Source organism: Tachypleus tridentatus, chromosome 12 (assembly GCF_004210375.1).
Source record: "Tachypleus tridentatus isolate NWPU-2018 chromosome 12, ASM421037v1, whole genome shotgun sequence".
Lineage (NCBI taxonomy): Eukaryota > Metazoa > Arthropoda > Merostomata > Xiphosura > Limulidae > Tachypleus > Tachypleus tridentatus.
The window spans coordinates 94,910,406-94,934,594 of record NC_134836.1 but is presented as its reverse complement, the minus strand read 5'-3'; the positions used below and the strand labels follow the sequence as shown (position 1 = coordinate 94,934,594).

The following is a 24,189-nucleotide window of genomic DNA, read 5'->3' as shown; positions in this document are numbered from 1 at the left end:
TTATGTTTTTCTTCAATGTGGCGAGCTTCAGAGCATTCAGCTTTTTCCCCTAAAAAGACGCTGATGAAATTATCAAAAGAGTACATAAAGAAGATGTATGTAAGCATGCCATTAAGTTCTTTGTTTTTCAACGTTATATAATATCACTTTTCCGTTTATAGAGATCAAAAAAAGCCACTTACATGATCGTCCAGGGAAAATAAGTATCCACAATAACAGTATCCTTAGCCCCAGCTTCCTTAGGTTCATGGATTTCCCTCAGAGTGAGCGGGAAGAATATACAAAACACGGGAGACACCAACTACTTTATCACGGAGTAAAGGTCTGACTTTACCCGATGGTCCGGCATGGCGAGGTAGTTAAGGCACTCGGCTCGTAATCTGAGGGTTGCGGGTTCGAGTCCCCTCACAACAAACATGCTCGCTCTTTCAGCCGTGGGGGAGTTATAAATGTGACGGTCAGTCCCATTATTCGTGGGTAAAAGAGTTGCCCAAGAGTTGGCGGTGGGTGATGATGACTAGTTACCTTCCCTCTAGTCTTACACTGGTAAATTAGGGACAGCTAGCGCAGATAACCCTCGTGTAGCTTCGCGCGAAATTTAAAAACAAACCATAGAGGGGAATCGAACTCTGATTCTTATAATCTGATTAAAAAATAATAAAATTCCAAGTGGGAAAAGATGTTGATAGTGATCACCTTCCAATATATTGTGTCTTCGATCTCGCCCCCCATAAAAATATAACACTTAAAAGAAAAATTTAATTACAGAAAAGCAAATTGGCAAAATTACAAACAGGAATTAGATGACCTTTTACCTAATAAAGTTATAAAAGAAGTTAAAACCCATATTGAAATGGATAACTACTGTCAAACAATTACGGAGTGCCTTCAGAAAGCAGCCAAGATAACAAAACCAAAACAACACCATAAAACGACAAACAACACATGGAAACCCACCACAGAAATAATCGCTCTAATCAAAAAACGAAGACAGTTAAGAAGACAGTACACGATAACAAGAGACAGAGAAACAAAAACGCAAATAAACAATATTAGAAATCACATCAGGACACAAATAAAACAACAAAAACAAGATAAATGGGACAACTACTGCTCAAACCTAAATGATAAAACTGACCCGAAAAAATTCTGGTCACATCTTAAAAGACTCACCAATGAAAATACAGTCACAAAGAAATATCCTGCACTCAAACATAATAATACTATAGCACACACACATAAAGAAATAGCCAAAGCTTTCAAAGATCAACTTCAAAATACTTTTAAAACTCACACTGATCCAGATATGGATACATATTTCTACAATAAAGTCACTAATCACATATTAAATAATAAACAACAATTTGAATCAATTTTTTTCAATAAACATAACTGATACAAATACAAGTTCCGACACAGATTATACAAGCACGTTACTAACAAATAAAATATCCCTTCAAGAACTACTCGAAGCAATAAAAAACACAAAAAACAAAGCACCAGGTGAAGATGAAATACAAGCCATCCTTCTAAAAAAGGGCACTCCGAAATTGTTTGACCACCTAAATTCACTATTTAACTTGTCTCTATCCTCAGGATACATCCCAGTTTCTTGGAAGCTTGCAAATATATTAATGTTCCATAAGGAAAAAAAGCCAGCAAATAAACCTAATAGCTACCGACCAATCAGCCTGACCAGCTGTGTAGGCAAAATTCTTGAAAGAATAATCAGTAATAGACTCTCCAGATTCTTGGAAATAACATCAAAATTACCAAAAGAACAAAATGGATTTTGTTTAGCCCTATACTCTTCATCATGTATGTAAACAATATGCCACTGAGGGATCCGAATCATGGATTCTCTTCACAGTTTGCAGATGATGTGGCAGTCTGGAAAAGTGCCGCAACACCCACGATAGCTGCCACTAACATACAACCGCAACTAAATAGAATAAGTGAATACTGTCAAAAATATAGAATAAAAATAAACACAGCAAAAACACAACTCGTAGTCTTTACGAAATTGACAAAACACAAAAAACAACAGCCAGAATTATATATGAATGGCACACTACTTCAGACTGTCCCATCGGCTAAGTTTTTTGGTCTGCCCTATGATTCAAAACTAACTTAGATCAATCATGTTAACAAAATTAAAAATAAAGTCTGGCGAAGAACTAACTATGCCAGAAGCCTAAGTGGTAAAAACTGTGGAGAATCTACAGATAACATACTAAAAATCTATAAAACATATATTAAACCTGTAATAGATTATACAGCTCCAGCATGAATAACTGTAAGCAATAAGATAATTAAAACTAAACTACAAACAATCCAAAACACACTCCTCACAACTACATACAGAGTTCCAAGAACTATATCATCTCAGTTCATTCACAAATACTCGAACATACCAACCATACCAGATAGACTCCTACATATTACAATAATGTACTTTAATAAGAATTGGATAAAAAGTGAATTACTATGTGAACTAGACAGGTACCTCATACATGATGAAGCTAGTCCTAAATATCTCTCTCCAGTTAACTTATATTTCAAATATAAAAATAAATAAAAAGAAAAATATATATATAAAACTTTAAAAAAAAATATATATATATATATAAACTTTAAATAATAATAAAAAATATAAACTTTAAATAATAATAAAAAATATAAACTTTAAATAATAATAAAAATATATATATATATAGTTTATTTATTTATGTATTAAAAAAAATGCCACCAGCAAACTTGACATTCTACTAATAGAATAAAATAACTGTGTACGAGCCAAAATACATGGACATTGCCCTGAAAAGGACCAAATAATATTCAGTTCACAGTTATAAATATCAATCAGCCAAGAATATAAGTACGGGGAGGAGGAAGAAGTTAAAGAGAACCTGACCCTCCAGGGTATGAACTTTTATTACCCAAACACCGACAGAGATCGAACTCTGAGTTTAGAATCGTAAATCTGAAAACTTATCGCTGTCTCTCCGGGGGTCGAAAATCCTAATTTCAATGTAAAAGAAGCGTTATGTTTCTTTCAAATTACGAAGAACAGTAATAAAATTTCCATTGACTTCCCCGTTTGAACTGATAAGTACTCTGGAAAAAAAAGGCAAGTAGTGATGACTAGCTGTCTTCCTTCTAGTCTTACACTCCTAACTTAGGGACGGTTGATGCAAATAGCCCTGGAGTAGCTTTGCGCGAAATTCAAAACAAACCAAACCAAACTTTTCCCGATTTTGACTGAGTTTATTAACCAGTTTAAAAAACAATCAAAGTGAAATATCAGCCAAAGGTAGATGTTAAGTGTACTCTGTTAAACTGTATAGAGGGAGACAGATCTTTATTAGGTACATCTCAACAGTTCTAGGTGAAGTTAAGCTTTAGTGTTAAAACACAAAATAAACATTTAACATTAAAAATTTACCTATATAACAGTACATTGTCAATCTGCAAATATGTTTGAAAACAAAAACAACATCCCGTTTTAAATTGTAATCTACATTAAACAAGACACTGAATGAAAATATATCTAAACCAAAGAATTTCAAAGAAAATCATCAAATCTATCTAACAAAGAATCTGACTAAACAAACAAACAGTGATATTTACGACGCATAAACCCTCTCTTAGAGACACAAACTATCCACGTGGCTGAGGACCACGCTAAGGTTAACAGTTGGATGTAAAGTCCTTAGAATTTCAATTGTTAACAACTTGATTAAGTTTTAAAGTTAAGGTTTTGTTTGTTGTTGTTAAGTACATAGCTACACAATAGAAGATCTATACCATGTTCGCTGCGGGAATCCGGTCCTGGCTTTTAGCGTTATAAGTCTACACCAGATATTTGAAGTTCAAGAGAAAAATTACAAACTATTTGGTCGTTAATGCAGACTAACAGTTGTTTTTTAATTAAAACATAAATATAACCTTAAAATTAACAAATTTAAAGTGTTTTTCATTTACATTTGTGAAACTTTTGGTCGTCAAAATAGAGTCCAAATAGGTTATTAAGATCAGTAATCTAAAATAACCTCTCATTCCACACTTCTTTGCCGTTAGTTCTTATCAAAGACTATAGAGAGTTTACAATAGTGTTTTTAAGCTTATTTTTTAAAGTTATTATTGTTCTATCTGTAAAGGTACAACTTGTCTTTCCTGGTGATGACGTATGTAGCGCCAATGCTGATAATGGCTGTTACTTACTCAAAAATGTGCTGTACTCTCTGGGGAAGCCAAGGTATCGGAGTGGAAACAGACAGACAGAGGAACCTTATTAAATCGAAACAAAAGGTTAGTTTTTAGATAAAAAGATAGATGGCTAAATAGTCATAGAAAGTGAATTTCACGTAGCAGAAATACTAAATAAATCGAACTTAAGAAAATTATTATTCTTGCACAAATATAATAATTTTAATACATTTTTACGCTTCATTGTAAGTAATTTAACTGATTGATATTTCTATATTAATGAGAAAAGATAAATATTTAATACTTTTAATAGAATTAAATATAAACGCAACGTTATGATCAATAAAACACAAATTAGGTATGAAACTCTTAAATTCAGAACCCCGGCATAGCCAGGTGGTTAAGGCACTCGACTTATAATTTAAGGGTTGCGAGTACGAATCCCCGTCGCACCAAACATGCTCGCCCTTCATAATGTGACGCTCAATTCCACTATTCGTTGGTAAAAGAGTAGCCCAAGAGTTGGCGATAGGTGGTGATGACTAGTTGCCTTCCCTCTAGCCTTACACTGCTAAATTAGGGACGGCTAATGCAGAAAGCTCTCATGTAGCTTTGCGCGAAATTCAAAACAAACCTTAAATTGAGAAGCTCACGTATTTTAAAAGTTTTTTTTGTAAATTAAAAATACTATTATTTCTTTCGTTTTTTAGTAACATATCCTTTTGTAATTACAGTTTTAAAAAGACTGAACAAAGTCGTTAATAAAATTTCTCGGGCATTTTTTGACAAAGACTGTTGGCTATTGGTTAGATTTTCTCTTAACGCCCTACTTTGTTTTACACATGTATCGAGACAGAATTACGTATATATTGATTTTATTGAAGGACTGATAAAATATGGATTTTTTTTATGCGATTATCTGTTATGCACAAAAAGTCTCGCTTTGGGAATAACCATTAATCGTAAAATCATGTCTCCTATTTAGATACTGATATCTTTATTGTAACTGAAATCTGCTTAGTAAATGTTCGGTAAAACGAAGCCTGACAAGAATTATTTGAGAGTAGCTTTGTGGATATTATTATTTATTGTATAAGTTTATATTGATAACATTTTCGAGTCTAAGTCAATTTTACAGAATAATCAAAAACTTAGGTCTTCTGACAAATTTAATATAATAAAAGCACACCACCACCATCAATATCTCGGACCTAATTCACAGGTAGGGAGTACTATACGGTCTTCCCAACCGAGAAAAAGAGCTATGTCATAACTATTGCAACAAACGTTTTTATAAAATGAAATTTTCCCTCCATCTTATCTATAACCACGAAGATTTGTTTGGTTTGAATATCGTGCAAAGCCACACGAGGGCTATATGTCCCGAATTCGGCAGTAGTATACTAGAAAGAAAACACCTAGTCAAAAACTGCTAGCTCGTGGTCTACTCTTTACCAATGAATAGAGGGAATGAACGTCAGGCTATAACACCTCCACGGTTGTAAGGGAGAGTACGTTCGGTGAGAGAGATTACATCCACCACCATCGGACTTATGGCGCCTTAATAGCCCACGTTCAACCAAATTTATAACTCAGGAATGTTATAATTCCACAGTTCTCATAAAAATGTATAAAACTCACTGGTTTAATACGAAATTATAAACGTCTCTGAATAAGCTGGTGTTCCTAAGTAGCAGAGAGAGAAAGAAAATGAAAGGCCAGAACTACTTCTATTCATGCAGTTTCATTTTGTCTATTCGTATAAATTAATCCAATTACTGAATTAATCAAAATACAACATTTTATAGCAAGAAGCCATAATTTAATCTATAAATGCAGCGTTAATTCTAAATTTACTGATCAGAGTAAAACACATGTAATCGTGAAGAAATCACAGTCATTGTGTTTTTTTTTACAAAAGTAAGGAAAACAGAATAACTTTTTGTGTGTGTCGGTATCAGTGATTTTAATTTGTGAACGTTTTTAGTATCAAAATGTACTGTTTTCTCTTATTATTTATTTGCATAAAACTTCTTTCTTACATATTTTTTCTTTTGATAGTTTATATTCCATAACATAAAGTGTCAATTTCTATTAGTTTACAAAATAATCGATGGTGACTTAAAACTTAGCTAATTTATTAATAGTTCATTTCAACCTTAACGGTAACTTGGCAGTTTATAGTAGCACTTGTTACCGTCTGCACCCCAGTCTTTCTTTAGTCTTAGTATATATCACAAAAAGAAAATTGTCATACTGGGTCCAATAGTCACGTGCTTCGAATTCCATGGCTTCCACCACTATATAATGACAATAATGTTTATGTGTTATTTGCATTAACGAACCATTTTATTTCCTCATGGCTATGTTAAAAATCTTTTAGATTTTCCTTGTTTCATTAAGGGAGCCATAAGTTATATGTATTTTTTTTTCCCCATTATCATTTAGTTATGCTAAAATGACTAATAACTTATCTCTTAGTGGTACAGCTACATACATCGTGTGCTATCTGATATTCAGACTGTAAGAACTCCTTTAAGGCATCATTTGTGTATTTGTTGAAAAAAATAGCTTTTATATTTCCTATGCTAATATATCTTGCCCCACGTTATAACTCAATAAGAAGGCAATATTTTGAAAACTGTCAGCTACTTAGGAGTAAAATAATCAAAGAACAAAATAGATTATATGATTGATAATTGTTATTAATGTGAAATGTTGCAAGAAACTCCTATTTTGGTAGTTAAACACTTGCATATCAGTGTTTCAATGCTACTCTCCCGCCGCCATCTTGACGTCAGTGTTTAGAATTTATTTTTGTTTATTTGTTTTTGAATTTCGCGCAAAGCTACATGAGGGCTATCTGCGTTAGCCATCCCTAATTTAGCAGTATAAGACTAGAAGGAAGGTAGCTAGTTATCTCCACTCAGCGCCAACTTTCGGACTACTCTTACCAACAAATAGTGGGATTGACCGTAACTTTATAACGCCCACACGGCTGAAAGGGCGAGCTGATTACGAGTCGAAGGACTTAACCCACCTGGTCATGCCGGGGCTGAATTGATTTTTATTCTGTATTTTATGTGTTTTTATCTTAGTCTTTTAAATATGCTTCTTATATATAGTTGGTATTTATTTTGTTGGGCACACAACGATAGTAATAACCAAATTCCAGAAGTCTCCACATTTGTTTATTTGCTGCAGAGGCATAGTTGTTCTTAACAAGTTTGAAACACTTGTGATTCTCTATCTATCTACTACATCCTTCAGAAAACTGACTTTGGTTCACGTTACTTAACTCTCATAAAGTTTCAGTTTCAAAGTGCTCTTTCAGCTCAGATCATCATATGTTTTAAGAAAATCTCTATTAATTCAAATATCTCTTTTCTAAATTTGAATTTGTTAACCACATAGATTAAGCTTTTTCTGTACAGAAGACTTCTCATGTCCTAATTTGCTATCAAGGTTCAAAAACACACGTATCAGCAATAAAATAAACTGTTGTTTCAATAAGTCATCAGCGAGCTGTTAAACGCGCAATAAACACGTAAGAAGCGTTGCTAGAAATGTTTTTGACATGTCGTGTGAATCTTTTAAAGACGTTTATTTCATTATTACTATATTTGACGTTACATTGCAGCTACTTTGTTAATGATACGATTACTAAATTATTCTACAGAACAGAGGTTTTTTTTCCTTTCTTTCAGTGACATCTGTGCTCATCCAATTATCAGCATCATTTCTTCCTTCTATTAAAGTCCTTTTTGTCATTCTTAGTGTAGTGATTAGCAAGTTACTTTGCTAAATATTTCCTATCCCCACTTCTTCCTTTTACTTTGACCTGGTTTCAGAAGTAGTATGTGGTAGTCATTAATAAGATAGTAGTACACTGGACCTGCGTTTCCTAATCCTTCATCTAATCCAGTTGGAAAATGCATGTCTACAAACCAAACTCTCATTTCTCTTTTTGTTTTCTATTTTAAACTGTGGCTCTTACTTCAACAATACATTATTATTTTTGTATAATAATAGTGTATTCCTTGTACATGTCAACAGCGATTTAAAGTTTAAACGACATCACTTGGTTATTTTCTCAATCTTAATGTTTTACTACTGTTCCACACAATTGCCTATTCATGAAAATTTGAACACGTCAAGCCTTTGGCACATTCCGGTCTTCATCCCTCATGTGTGTGGAGCTGTCCAAATCCAACAAAACGGTAATATTTTATTTGTGTATGGATAGTTTAAATAATGCGATAACTGTTTAATAGGCCACACCTGTTGGATGTATAGTGTTTGTATCACAGATTTCTTTATATTTCACTTCAACACTTTTGAGCCTGATGACCAGGAAATTCATATTCAGAACATTGTCTTGAGGCGAGTTCTAAATGTCAGTCTCTTCATCTTCATGTTGATGATCGTTAGGCCTGAGATTAAATCAGGCATTTTTCCACTGGAAAACCAAATTTTTGTTGCTGCCCATTTCAGTATTCAGATAATTACAGGTGTACAAGGTGGACTCACACCGCTAGAAGGGGAGTTTTGATACCCGTGGTGGGTGGAGCACATATAGCCCATTGTGTAGCTTCGTGCTTAATTCCAATCAAACAAACTTTTTATTGAGTGTTTGTTTGGTTTATTTTGAATTTCGCGCAAAGCTATACGAGGGCTTTCTGCGCTAGCTGTACCTAATTTAGCAGTGTAAGACTAGAGGGAAGACAGTTAGTCATCATTACCCACCGCCAACTTTTGGGCTACTCTTTTACCAAGGAATAGTGAGACTGACTGTCACATTATAACGCCCCAACGGCTGAAAGGGCGAGCATGTTTGGTGTGACAGGGACTCGAACCTGCGACCCTCGGATTATGAGTCAAGTGCCTTAACCACCTGGTCATGCTGGGCCAAGTACATCTGTAGAATATTATTTTCGCTATATTAATTTAAAAATAAATATCTTGTAAACTGCTTGACTCTGTTCGATATAACGATTTATATAAAATAAAAATCACGAATTTTCAGTTGGTTAAAACGTATTATCTATTTCTTTTATGTTGAAATGATCCCAACTTCTCGTTTGTGTGAATTTTAACCAAAAACAATATTTTAAAGATTAACCCTCTACTCGTCTTTCACTTACCTTTGTCTAGAAACCCGATAAAAATAAATTCAGTACGGTTGAATAACCCGTATTGGTCTTGTCTGGCCAAAAGTCTATTTCCTTCGATTTCTGCTTACTTTTGTAAGCTCTGGTGTAGAAAACTTACAATAATATACACACAGAAGGCTATAGCAGTCCGTTATTAAACAACAGCCCTCCACTAGTACGGCGGTATGTCTCCGGATTTATAACGCTAAAATCAGGGGTTCTATAGCAGTCCGTTATTAAACAACAGCCCTCCACTAGTACGGCGGTATGTCTCCGGATTTATAACGCTAAAATCAGGGGTTCGATTCCCCTCGGTGGGCTCAGCAGATAGCCCGATGTGGCTTTGCTATAAGAAAAACACAAAAACACACATTAAACAACATGAAAATGTAATATTGTAATATATCCTTTTTATATTTTAAGTTCAAATGGACTGTTATAGAATAAAAGGATGTCTGTCTTTTCCCCATTTACTAGCAACGAGAATGCCACATCATGGTTAATAAGTCGTTACTTATTTGTTATTGCTTTTATCGTGGAGAGAATCTGTATTAGAACGATGGAAACAATCATAAAGGAAGACTGCTTTCTGAGTAGTTAACCTTTTAGTTATGTGATGTTTTTTTTATTCAACAGGTGGTTCGAATGCTCGTGGTTGTCGTCTTGATATTTGCTATATGCTGGCTTCCATATCATATCTATTTCCTGTACACCTTCCATTTTCCGGAAGTTTTACAAAACCCTTCTGTTCAACATGTTTATCTGGCTTTCTATTGGCTGGCGATGTCAAATTCTATGTACAATCCTATCATCTACTACCTGATGAACAACAAGTAAGTCTTTCAGCCAATATTTATTCTTTTTGGCAATAATTTATGCAGAGTTCTCTTTTACCAAATGCTAAAATAAATAAATAAAAACTGGACTGTTTTATTTTACTCTCGATGTTAATGTATATTTCTTTAACTAGTGAAATATGTTCATTGTAGTTTGTTTTTTCCTCTACTATTATTCACTTATCTAAAGTTGTATTACGTTATGCTTTACACTAATTGAATACTGGTAAACATGTATAAAAAGTTAAGGAATGAAAATCTAAATTAAAGCATTTTTTTTTGATAGAAATAAGCCTGAGGGAAGCATTGATTGTACCTCAGAACAAACTCTTCAAACCAGCACTGACTCGATGAAATACATGAATTTATATGTTTCTGTAGACAAGAATATTCAACGACTGTATTTTAATAAACTTGAAATATACGTCTTAACTAATTCTAATGCTATAAGATATTACTCAAGGACGAAATAATTTATCTCTATAGCTATTTATCTGTGTACAATCACCCTGACGTAATTAGCATTGAACAAGGTGCCAGAAGAAATATAATTTTCTATTACTTCGTCATCAGAACTCAAATTAAACTGCAATGTTAAACGTTTATCCTTCTTTGTCCTTTAATGAACATTTAAAAATTATACACCTTAAAATTTGAAAACTTTATATCACTGGAACTGTAGAGATATGTCAGAAAGATTTGATACGAGAAAGTGATAAATAAACTGCCAACAACTTAGACAAAAATTACGATTGCATTTCCCCTCTCATCCAATGCAATTTTGTTTTGTTTTTTCATGTTAAGTACATTCATAATACATATTCGGAAACAATTACACAGGCGACCTGCAGTGTTTTTATCATCTTAAAATATTTACATGTTTTATCGTAATTCATTTATGCCGAATCCGAAAATGATATTCATTTTTCTCTATCACGTACATATTTTGTAACAGAACGTCATTTGTACTTTTAGGTAAGTGATTCATTTTCACTGAAATTAAGTCACATTTTTTAAGCTTAAAATGTTGACAAATACTGGCTATAGATTTCTCTAAAGTAAACCAATTGCGACGCGAGAGTCTTATCGATTGTTCTAGAACCCAAGAGAAACGCACCGCTGTTATATGAACGGTTAACAGGTCGCACGACGTGGCGTTTCTGGATAGTATTTGTTTGTGTGTGAATTTCGACATTATTTTTTCTCATCAATATTATTTGTTCGTTGCTATGGCAAAAAGAAGCTGTATAAATCACTAAAACGTATTATATTACATTCGTGATAAATTTGTTGTAAATTTGACTTAACGAAGAGTTTTCTTTTTAATTTTCGATTTGTAAAAAAAACATCATTTCATAATGGAAAAATAATAATATTATTTCAAAATCACCGTAGCTGTATTATAAAAAATATTTCATTAAAAACAAAAAATAATTTTGTGAAGTTTAAGTTTGCAGACCAGTGTGATTATCAGCAGAAACTGTGTTACAAACATCTACGAAAACTAAAATTATGAAGTACCACGAAAGCCATGTTCATTTATTATATCGTAAATCAAGAGAATGATCAACTGAATTTTTTTTAATGAATATCATATGATTTTCTAACAGCGGCAGTTTATTCTGAGTCTAATTACTGAAATTATGTTGATTCAGTTGTTGAATACTAAATGAGCAATTTCTCATGATTAGCTCTAATAATGCAGAAGAAATAAGCTTTCAAATTAATAATTATTTACAAAAAGGAAGAAATTACTTTTCTAAAATAAAAATATTTTAATACAATTAAAACAATATATCTATTTTATAACTTAAAAAGGAAATTATTACATAAGAAGATTCTATAATTCTATAATCATAATAACAGTTGCATAAATAATAATAATTAAAATAGTTTGCAAATAGAAATATTACATGCTACAAAATGATGACGAATTGATAAATTTTTTTGCTTGAAACAGTATTTTAAGAATTTGTCGAAAATACTGAGATTTATGTTAATTAAAATCTATGTTTAAAAAGTTCTTAAACGTCCAAATGTTAATTTTTTTATATTTTCAATTGATACTGTCAGTCAGCAGCCTATTATTAAATTTTGCTATGGAGAGGTATTTATTGAATTACATGTACGCATTACTTTCACTGCAAAAAAATTATGGTTATTGTTTTTTAAATGAAGCACATAGGTACACACTGGGCTACCTGTGCTCTGCCTACCACGGGTATCGAAATCCGGATTTGAGCGTTGTAAGTCCGCAGACATACAGTTGAGCCATTGGGGTGCAGAAATTATAGAAATTAACATGATATTATGATAAAAAGAAACAATTCGTGACAGGTACATTGTAATAAAAGTTTTTTGTGTGTGATATTTATTAATATATACTTAATATTATCATTCATGAAATATAAGTTTACTTACAAGTAAAAGCAAGGTTTATCCTAATAGAATTTATCGACTTAAATATAGGCTTTTGAAACTTAAACAGGTTTATTTGTTTTGTGCGTGTTTTGTTATAACAAAGCCACATCGGACTATCCGTTGAGTCCACCGAGAGGAATCCAACCCCTGATTGTAGCGTTGTAAATCCGTAAACTTACCACCGTACCAAAGGTGAACAGTCGTTGCTTTGAAGTAAACAGAGAGCTACACAAGGTGTATCTGTGCTCTGTTCATCATGGATATCTAAGCCCTGTTTCTAGGGGTGTGAGTTCGCAAACATGCCGCTGTGCGACTGGGGGCACTTAAACAACAGATAATGCATAAACATTTTGTTACTTAACGCTAAAAACATTCAACAATTAACTTTTAATAATTAAAAACGAAAATAATGTAAGTACATTTAACGCGATTGTAAAAGAATACTTGTGTGACCATAAAAAGACCTTGAGAGTGGTCAAATACATCAACCGAAAGGGTTTGCCTTCCTGAGTCAAAAATTGTAATTAGTTCTTAAATCGGTCAAGAGATGACGTAGCTATGAGCTAAAAGCTAATACTTGAAAAAAAAAAAAAAGAGCCGTTATGCCACGGCTAAAAATATGGATAATTTTTAAAGGTGTAAATAAAATAAATTACTATGATTTTCAGTTTAAATGTGATTAAATTAATTATTACAAAATCAATTTTACTCACCCCGTTGAACTAAAAATCTTGGATTAATTATAATTTGTTTTCTACTATGTAATATTGTATTGTATTTCAATCTTTATTAGCATTTATAACTTTGTGTTAAATAAGAAAATTAACACTAATTCATTTCCTTTCTTCTTTAGTGCAAAAACTGCACAATAGATTAACTGCTCTGTGCTCGCCACTGGAATAGAAGCCTGAATTTTTCAGTTGAAGTTCTCAATCTTACCACTGAACAAGTCGGGTGGCAACACAGTTCCTAATTAATTAATTTTTTCAAGAAATGATTCCCAGTCGCACCAAACATGCTCGCCCTTTCAGCCGTGGAGGCATTATAATGTGACAGTCAATCCACTATTCATTGGTAAAAGAGTAGCCCAAGAGTTGGCGGTGGGTGGTGATGACTAGCTGCCTTCCCTCTGGTCTTACACTGCAAAATTAGGGACCGCCAGCGCAGATATCCCTCGTATAGCTTTGCGCAAAATTCAAAACCAACCAAGAAACGATATTCATTCCTGTCTGTCAGGGATTAGGAATTTTAGCTAACAGGCTGGAATGGTAAAACAAGTTAATTTGTTTCCTACATTTCGTGCAAAGCTACAATGTATCTGCCGTCTCTAATAGTCAAGTGTTTTTCAGACAAAAGATTGGGGTTAAACAGTCACTGTTATGACACATCCAAGGCTATAAATTGCTGGAGCGCGATTTTGGTTTAAAGGGACGCGAACAAAAAAATCCTTAACTTCACATACCAGCATGCTAATCACGCACTCGGTCCAATGGGAAAGGAAATATTAAATAAGAATACAAATGTTGTAATGTGTAGATAAACATACACATATGTATATATATGTTTATTTACAATTTTGTTTTAGGGACAAACCTGATTAATCTTATTTTGTTTATAATCGTAATGAAAGCTAACATTATGTCTCAAATTGGGTAATTAAAATACACGAAGAACATAAGAATAATTTACAGAAAAGGTAACAAGTAATAAATCAAGTATCAAACGATTATACCATTCTCTGCAGTTAAAAAAAATCTTCCATGTGATTTTGCTTTAAAATCGGGTTTTCATAATAAGCAATTGTCGTTCACATGGAGTTGACATGTATTTTCTAAAGTTAAAACTTTATAGCAAATACACCTACAAGTTAGCTCCAGTTACGTATTAAGCAAACTTTTGTAATACAAAAGCTTAGAGACAGTTTGAAAAGAAAGTTGCAGAGACAGGATTTGGTGTGGTTTGTAGTTAAGCACAAAGCTTCCTAAAGGGCTATCGGTTTCTAGCGTTGTAAGTCTGTAGACATACCTTTGTGTCACTTAAACCATATAAAAATCTCGAAATTATCATAACCATTTTACTGAGTTCAAGAAATTTAACATTTTTGGAATACTCAAAAAGTTGATCCACATTAAGTTAAGATTTTAATGACATTTGAATAGACAACGTATCATGTTTATAGCACAAAATTATTTGGAATATTAGTGAGAGTCCTGTTTGATTAAATGAATAATATACAGAAATTCTTTTAACATGCCTGGGAGAGAGAGGAAATGAAAAGGTTAACTAAGAAATATTCAGCTTCCTATTTATATCCATCTCTGATTATTCTCGAGAAACTTGTTACAAGAAAATATGTAACAAAGTTGCGACCAATGAAATCGTACTGAGCAAAATAAAGTGATATATACACATAATAGAGACGGATGATATTGATATAAAAAATAGAAACCACATCCAATGAACACTCTTCCATGAGTTTGAACACTGTATCTCAAATAGATACAGTATAACCATGGGAAATAATAGCAAAGAAAACAGATAACAAAGTAGTGACCCATGAAATCGTACTTAGCAAGAGAAGTTGATTATATATATAAAGGAGAGCCAACTGATATTGGTATAGAAAATGGAGTGTGTGTTTTGCTTATAGCAAAACCACATCGGGCTATCTGCTCTGTCCTCCAAGGGGAATTGAACCCTTGATTTTAGCGTTGCAAATCTGGACACTTACCGCTGTCCCAGCGGAGGACAGAAAATGGAAACCAAATTCAATGAACACAAAATATCAACATACCATGTGTTTTGAACACTGCATCTCAAATAACCACAGTGTAATCGTAGAAAACACTAGCTTATTAAGTAAAGAAACCAAAGTAAACTAATGAAACGTTAAAGAAATTCTTTTATAAAAGAATTTAAGCCCACATTGAATGAGAGTCAAGAAATAATTTTATATCTATACAAATTATTTCTTAATATTAAGCACCATATAATAGGTTAAATATTTACAACGCCTCCTATAATCTCACACCCATCATTACTGTTGCCTCCACGAAACATGTTTAGTAACAGGCACTCTTTCAAGTTCCATTCTCAATCTGATGATCACTTAAGGAAGTCGAAATGTTGATGTTTTTTACGTGCTTTTCAAATAAAAGTTTTCTACATCAATATCAGCCATTTCTACTGTATATATATTTACTTCAATTGGATACCTTGTCATCATGAATAAGAAATTGATATTTTCACAGAAGTTATTCTGAAAATATATAATAATTATCAAAGGATGATCTCAATGAGAAATCACTTAAATTGTTGGAGTTGATTAATGGTGATAAATTTTCTTAAATTATACGACTTGTATTATTATCTGATTTGCTATTAGGCTTAAATATATATCTTTTACATTAACTATTATATAATTAGTTAAAAGTAAAAAGATATATGTATATTTTTCTAGCAAATGACAACAAAGAATACATATTCTTATGTGGAAGCTTATTCAGTGACGTTCTTTGAAAATAATGTATTCTTTTGTAAGAAATGTTATTAACGAAACGACAACTTGCAGGATTTGTAATAACAGCAAATGTATTAAAAACAGGGAATGTGGCAAGAACATGTCATGCCAATTTTTTAGTAAATGTTTTAAAGTTACAGATTTTAGTTATATTTTTATAACACTGTACAAGTATACTCGTATTAAATAGTTGTCTATACTGCTCATGCAAAAGAATTAGAGACCCTTTCCTAACAGCTTGTTGGACAATTGTGTGCTTGAATCATTGTCTGAACCATCATGGCATGAAATCCACTAGTTTCTATATTATACTGTATCCGACTTTTTTTCTGTCAAACATTGCCACTGAGTCATTCAGGCATGGTCAAGTGGTTAAGACGCGTCACTCATGATCTGGGGGTTGAGAGTTTATATCCATATCCCACCAAACATGCTCGCTCTTTCAGCCGTGGGGGCGTTATATGTGACGGTCAATCCCACTATTTGTTGGTTAAAGAGTAGCCCAAGAGCTCGGAGTGGGTGGCGATGACGAGCTGCCTTTCATTTACCTTTACACTGCTAAATTAGTGACAACTAGCGAAGATAGCCCTCACGTAGCGAAATTCAAAACAGACAAACAAACTGTCAGACTTTTAAAAACGTACTTTGCATGCACCTGGTGAATAAATATTGAATAAAATTAGTGACAAGGTAACAGGGAGATAGCATTACAAGATATACTTATCTGAATCTTCTCTTATCTAAACAGTTAAGAAATAAATATAACAGAATATCAAATATACCATCCCTTATTTCCTTTGAAGTAAATATTTACGTTTAATCAAGTTACAGAATCCAATTCCCCTTTATACATACACAGCGCAGCTATTTTTATTTGTATTTTAGGCACCAGATTTCGATGAGCAACAGTTTCCTAAACTGTTTTATCTGTCTCCATTCTAAGTTCTAGGTTTGATATAAAAACAGGGAATATCATTTTTACTCAGTCAAAACGAGTTAGACCATAAACAGAAAATGTTCATTAAATAGCATTTAAATTAACCGATGATATTAACCTGACAATTAATTTTGTTCATCAGAAATTGAAATAAGCACCTGCATTTGTTTGAACTCCTATTAATATATTTTTTAATTATTTAAATAATGTCAGAATCAGATAAGTTAAAATTAATTTTTCGTACTTTCACTCGGAAATTTACATAATTGAATATTTTGGATCAGTTAATTCAAAGAAAAAAATTTCTGGAAGTTTGTTTATTAAAGGTATGTTCTATTCTTCAAGTTTCATAACTTGGTAAATGTCTGATTTAATAATAAAATTCTCCAGAGAAATTTATCTTTAGATGCTTTGCTAATAATTTGTAACTAAACAGTCGTAGGTCCAAGAAAACTTAAATATCAAAATGACTTATTAAATTTCCACTTGCTCGCATCTGCTGATTTGTTACTATTATATTTACTGCCGTTTGAAGACAGTGTCTTGTGCTTTCGGGGCTATTTATTTTCCTTCCAGTTGACTTCTATTTTACAGATTAGTTTTTGTATTATTGTATACAATTTGTAATAAATAATATTCTAGTTAATGAACTGTTAAACGTGAGTATAGGTTATCTGTTTTTAAATAGGAAACAGTCGTAGTAAATCATACAGTGCAGTAAATCAGATTCATCATATCGAAGGTTTACATCTTAAAAAAGGTATGCAAATACGTCTCCTAGCTTGCGTATGTTTAGCATATGATCTACCCTCAACCAGCTCACACGTAATGTTTTTGGGTGGCAGGGTAAAAACAAGAAATTCCGGCAATTGTTTATGGCAGTTGATTTATAGTTCGTTGGAAGGTTCAGAATCTGGTATATCCATATGATGGTGACGTATTTCATTCAGGATTTACAAACACACAACGAGACTCAGAATTTCTGAGTGGCTGCACAACTTCACACACTAACTGATCTTCCCTTATTTTGGAGGCCTGATGTGGTCTGGTGGCTAAGACTCTGGTTTGTTTGTTTGTTTTGGAATTTCGCACAAAGCTACTCGAGGGCTATCTGTGCTAGCCGTCCCTAATTTAGCAATGTAAGACTAGAGGGAAGGCAGATAGTCATCACCACCCACCGCCAACTCTTGGGCTACTCTTTTACCAACGAATAGTGGGATTGACCGTCACATTATACACCCCCACGGCTGGGAGGGGAGCATGTTTAGCGCGACGCGGGCGCGAACCCGCGACCCTCGGATTACGAGTCGCACGCCTTACGCGCTTGGCCATGCCAGGCCAAGACTCTGGTTTGTAATCTTCTGATCGCGATTTCGAATCTGTTATTTAAAATGTTCTCCTTTTCAGCCATGAAGCACTACAAAGTTACTGTCAATTCCACTTTCCGTTAGTGAAAGAGAAACTATAGAGCTTCAATGGATGGTGTTGACCAGTTGCCATTTCATCAATCCATCACTTCTTACTTATAGACAAATAGCTCTTGAATAGCTTTGTGCAAAATAAAAAAATGCTCTTTCTGACCTAAGAAAGTCGAAACGTTGTTCTCTACTTTATTTTAATAAAAGTGTTAATACTCATACCAGCCGTATTGAGATACATTTTTATTCATTGCCTGTTTGCGCTTAGAGAATTCTTGATTGTTTCATCTGGTGGAAGGCTACTACTACCAGCGCTACTGTTGTCAGCACCAAACATATTTTTCTTTAGTGTCACTGCAACATCTTTGAATTAAATAGACGAATTTGTTGCTCCCAAAAAATCCATCATGATCACATCCGCAATGGTTGCACAGGTTGCAGGCCAAACTTTTGAATCTTGCACATGACGAAGAGCAACAAAATTTCAGTCATGGTCAGAGGGTCTGAGAGTTGTCTGTAGCTCTATCAGAATGTGGTCTGAAACACGTGCAGTAAGGCTGAAGAGGAAGAAAATCAGTCAATAAGGAGTACTGTCATTAACTTTTAGTCCGCTGCTCGTGTGACCAGTAATTACTCTGTCAATGATGGTTCGATTTAGAAGCTGTCAAATGTAATCCTCATATATTATCGTGCACGATATTTGTAAGTTTCAGTAAACTGTAAAAAATTCAGAATTTTTTTACTTATCCGACCCCGTCACCGAAAAGCGTTTGGTTGAGAAGGAGAATCATATATTAACATTACTCCTGAAAAATGGAACCATCTAGTTGTAAGCCAATAAAGCCAAAATCCATCAGTTTATATAACCATACAAAAAATATATATGGTCCATTTAGAAACAAAGAATGATTGGGCATGACCTTACGATAACTGTGAGCAGACTGTAAATGCGAGGATTTAGGTATTGCTGCGCACTAAAGCTAACAGTGAAATCCCTCTATTTAGTCATATAACAGTTGTCCGAGATTTGAAGATGGGCGATATTGGTCTTTCCTCTAGCATTTCAGCTCAAAATTAGGGACGAATATCGCATGGCAATTCCGAAACACAAAAAAGAATAAAACAAAATCTCACAGAAGTAATCCATAAAGCCTTTAAACTTGCAGAAACACCTAACAAATTGTCTACGAAGGTAATACGTATTAAGAATGTTTTAGAGTGGAATGAATGTTAGGAATTTAGGGTATACTATATTTACTCTAACTAGTCCTAATATTTATAACATAAAATTTATATTAACAATAAATCACTAACAGTTTCTACAAATTTCAGGTAGGGTGACAGACGCTGTAAAACTGTAAGTGATCTATGTTTAGTATATTCATTACAATTATAACATTATCATTTGGTGTTCGTGTTCTTACATATAGCCCGTAAAATAATTTTATGGCCCTGCACTCGACTCGTAATCCGAGGGTCACAGGTTCGAATCTCTGTCACACCAAACATACTCGCCCTTTCAGTCGTGGAGGCAATATCATATGACGGTCAATACCACTATTCGTTGATAAAAGAGTAGCCCAAGAGTTGGCGGTAGGTGGTGATGACTAGCAGCTTTCCCTTTAGTCTTACACTACTAAATTAGGAACAGCTAGCGCAGATAGCCCTTGTGTAGCTTTAAGCGAAATTCAAAACAAACCAAACAATTTGACTATGAATCAATAATGTAACAACCTTTTTTTTTTAAAGGTAAAATTTAGAGATAATTTGCGCTAGAAATTATATTTATAAATATTTGAATAACGTTTTGATGATAAAAATTATCTGATGCTTATAATATTAATAAATTTAGAACCAAAAGTTTTATATAACGTCATTTAATTAACAAATATCATTTTAACTTTTGTCTTTATTGTGTTTCTCTATTCAGATTTCGGATGTACTTCAAGATAGCTATGAGCTGTTGTAGACTGAAAGGAAACAAGGACTCCATCCATCGATGGACTAGAGGTGAACAGCAGGGCCAGGAAGTGTGTCTACACAATAACCGCTCGCCAACTTTAAGGATGACTTTTAGTTCCACCAAAAGTCGCCGTTTGTCTGTTCTAGATCGTCATAACTCACTCAGACAACATCACCAAGAGTATCATTTCTGAGTGCATATACTGTATTACAAAATAAAACTGGAATACATGGATACACACAATCGGTCTATTGATGAGGGTTATGTCATCAAAAACTACCAGTTAGAGGCCGTTAAAGTTCAGTGTTATCACGTACGTGTTTAGATATGTAGGCTTTATCATTAAGGCGCAGTATTATCACATATACGTTTCGATATGTAGGGTTGGTCATTATGGTTCAGTGTTATCACATACCCGCTTCGCTATGAAAGTGTGATCACAAAGGTTCAGTGTTAACTCATATATGTTTAGATATGTAAATTTAATCATAACGTTCCAGTGTTATCACTATAAATGTGAGTACAACATTTTCAATGAAGCATTGTTTTATTTTGTCTAATTCGTCATTAATTTTATCTGGTGAGCATAGTTTTATGGTTGTGTTTATTTGGTTTCTTAGTATGTTAAGTTTTTGTTTTATTTCATGTGCTGTGTCCCAAGGAATGTATAGTCCAGTATGGGTGATTTTTTGGTGGATTTCTGTTTTAAATTATCTATCGGTTATTGTAATTTTGAGGTTAAGAAATGATATTTGATTGCTTTCTTCCTATTCGCATGTGAAGTTAATGTTGGGATGTATAGAGTTAATGTGATTGAAAAAAATTAAATGTGTGTTCTGTAGATGTGAACCCCGCAATCGTGTCGTCTACATATCTGTATCATTATAGTGTTGGATGTAATGCTGTGTTAATTGCTTGTGTTTCAACTTGTGTCATAAAAATATTGGCTAGAACTGGTGATACTGGATTGCCCATGCTTAGGCCATTTTTTTTTATATAGTTGTGGTTGTTAAGCATGAAGTCTACTGATGGGTTAAGGTCTCGGATATAGAGTTCTAAGGCTATTTTGCAGGCTTCAGCGGTTGGGACTTCTGTAAAGAGGGATATGACATCGAAACTGGCCATTAAGGCTTTATGATTAAGTTGATTAAGGTTAGACTTAAAATTAAAAGAGTCTTTGATGAATGAGCTGGCTGATGTTACATATTTGGAGAATGCCCATGCTATGTATTTACCAAGATTATAATTAAACGATTCATATGCGGGCATTATTGGTTTTAATGGATAGTCTGGTTTATGAGGTTTGGGGATGCCGTATATTTGTGGTGTGTGTGAGTCGGTTTTACGTAGGTAGGAATAAAGTGTTTGTGAAATTGTGTTGACTTTTTTCATCTGTAGTAGTAATTTGTTTAGTTGCGTTTCGTGTTGTTTTTCAGTTTTCTGTTTTGTGAAATTATGTTATGATTTTGTCAGAAAATGCTTTGAAAAAATCGTTTAAGTTGTTCTTTTTTAGGTGTTTGTGGAAAACATCAGTTTTTAGTTTTTTTCTGGGAAGTTTGGCTGTTGGATGTCAATAGAATTGTCGAAGTTGTTTTCTTTCTATTGGTTGTTTTCGGTTGTTTTTTGTTGTTTTTGTTTTTTGTTGAAAGTATCACAAGTTTTCAAGTTAGGTCTTCTAAACATGTTTTAATTTCAAAGGTTGGGATGTACCTATGTGCTATTGCGAAGTTGAGTTCTTTGTTGAGTAGATGTATCTCGTCTGTGTTTAATTGTTAGTTGGATCTGTTAATTATGAAGTTAGTCAACCGTTTCTCATGTTGGTGTCTTTTCTGTTGTTTGCATCTTAGTTTCTCTAGTTTTTTTGTTGTGGCAGATCTTTTTGTCTCTGTCATTCCTAGTGTTGATTTGGTTTATATTTTGTTGTATAAGTCCGTAAATCTCTGGTTTAATGCAGCATGCCAGTTGATGGTCTAGGTTTAATTTTTGTTTTTGTAAGTCATGTAGTTCTTTGTATTTTGTGTTCAACATGGCTTTTAGTAGTTTTTCCTGTAAGTTTTGGATAATGTTCGTGCATTGATTATTTTGATTGTTTTACCTTTACAAAGTTAGGGATTAGCTGAGCCTTTCTACATTGTTGAATGAAACAGATGTCACTTCTTCTATTGATAAGTACAAATACATAAAGAAAACACAAAGGCTTACGCTTCTCGTACAATCGCCGTGATGAAATAATATTTGTGATGACGAGAAAACCGATTTGTAGAGATAAATGTGATGTAAAAAACGGATGGTATAGATAGAAAAAACTCTATTTAGAGGAGCGAACAATGTTTCGACCTTCTTCGGTCATAATTAGTTTTCTCTACCCATACCAGCCGTTTTTACCAGATTCAAAGAACACAAAAAAGTCACCTTCACGCGTTTTCGAATACTGCAACTCAAATAAACACAACATAACCATAGAAAACACCCAAATACTAAATAAAGAAACAAACATAAACAAATACAAAAATAAAGAAGCCTTGCATATGCAAGAACTCAAGCCCAAATTAACCAATACAAAGGAACACCTTTATACCTATATTAATAAATATAATCAAACATCTAAGCACGCCCTCTACATTCCTATACTTAGTTACACAACACCCTTCAAACATGTGGTCAGCTATCAGTCAGTTACCTCTTTCTTTCTTTGTGAACCTGACGATGACCGAAGAAGGTCGAAACGTTGTTTGCTTTCCCCATAGAGTTTTCTCTATCCATACCAGCTGTTTTTACATATAAATATATGTTAATTATTATTTTGTTATTAATAATAAATATTATAAATTACGATTTATAATAATGTATATATATATATGTCTAAGATTTTCACAACTAATTATGCGATATGAAATGTAAACTAGCTAGCTCATATCAATTTGTCCCCCGCTAGGACAGCAGTCTTCGGTTTGGTTTGTTTTGTTTTGAATTTCGCGCAAAGCTACATGAGAACTAGCGCAGATAACCGTCCCTAAATTTGCAGTGTAAGACTAGAGAGAAGGCAGCTCGTCATTACCACCCACCAACAGCTTTTAGGCTATATTTTTACCAACGAATACTGGGATTCACCGTAACATTATGACGCCCCACGGCTGAAAGGGCGAACATGATTGGTATGACAGGGATTCGAACCCGCGACCTTCGGATTGCGAGTTGAATGTCTTAACCACGTGGTTATGCCTGGTTTACATGTAAGCCTTCGGATTTACACTACTAAAATTATGGGTTCGATTCCCTTCGATGGACACAACAGATAGTCTGATGTGGCTCTGCTATAAGAAAAACACACCCACATACCAGTTTAACCAAGAAATGTTTCTGCTAAATATATGCAGCTCAGAAATTTACTAAAACATTTAATCAAAACTAAATTTGTGATAAAAATAAAACATTTTTTGGGTTTTGAATTTCGCGCAAAACTACACGAGGGCTACCTGCGCTAGCCGTCCCTAATTTAGCAGTGTAAGATTAAAAGGAAGGCAGCTAGTCATCACCACCAACTGCTAACTCTTCGGCTACTCTTTTACCCACGAATAGTGCGATTGATCCACGGCTGAAAGGGCGAGCACGTTTGGTACGACGGGGAATTCGAATCCGCGACTTTCAGATTAAGAATCGAACGCCTTAATCCACCTGACCATGTCGGGCCCCGAATAGAACTTTAGGCCTTTGAGATTATTAATAAATTAA

At 33.7% G+C, this 24,189-nt stretch overlaps 1 protein-coding gene across 1 annotated transcript in view; it reads left to right on the top strand.

The window, feature by feature from the left end:
- Positions 1 to 20,892, top strand: part of LOC143235696 (tachykinin-like peptides receptor 86C) — a 59,124-nt gene extending 38,232 nt beyond the window's left edge. Inside the window, exons 4-6 of the mRNA XM_076473911.1 lie at positions 4,161 to 4,311; positions 9,999 to 10,195; positions 20,425 to 20,892. Coding sequence (XP_076330026.1) covers positions 4,161 to 4,311; positions 9,999 to 10,195; positions 20,425 to 20,650 — 574 coding nt within the window. The 3' untranslated portion in view covers positions 20,651 to 20,892. The remainder of the gene's footprint in view (positions 1 to 4,160; positions 4,312 to 9,998; positions 10,196 to 20,424) is intronic.
- The last annotated feature ends 3,297 nt before the right edge of the window (positions 20,893 to 24,189 follow it).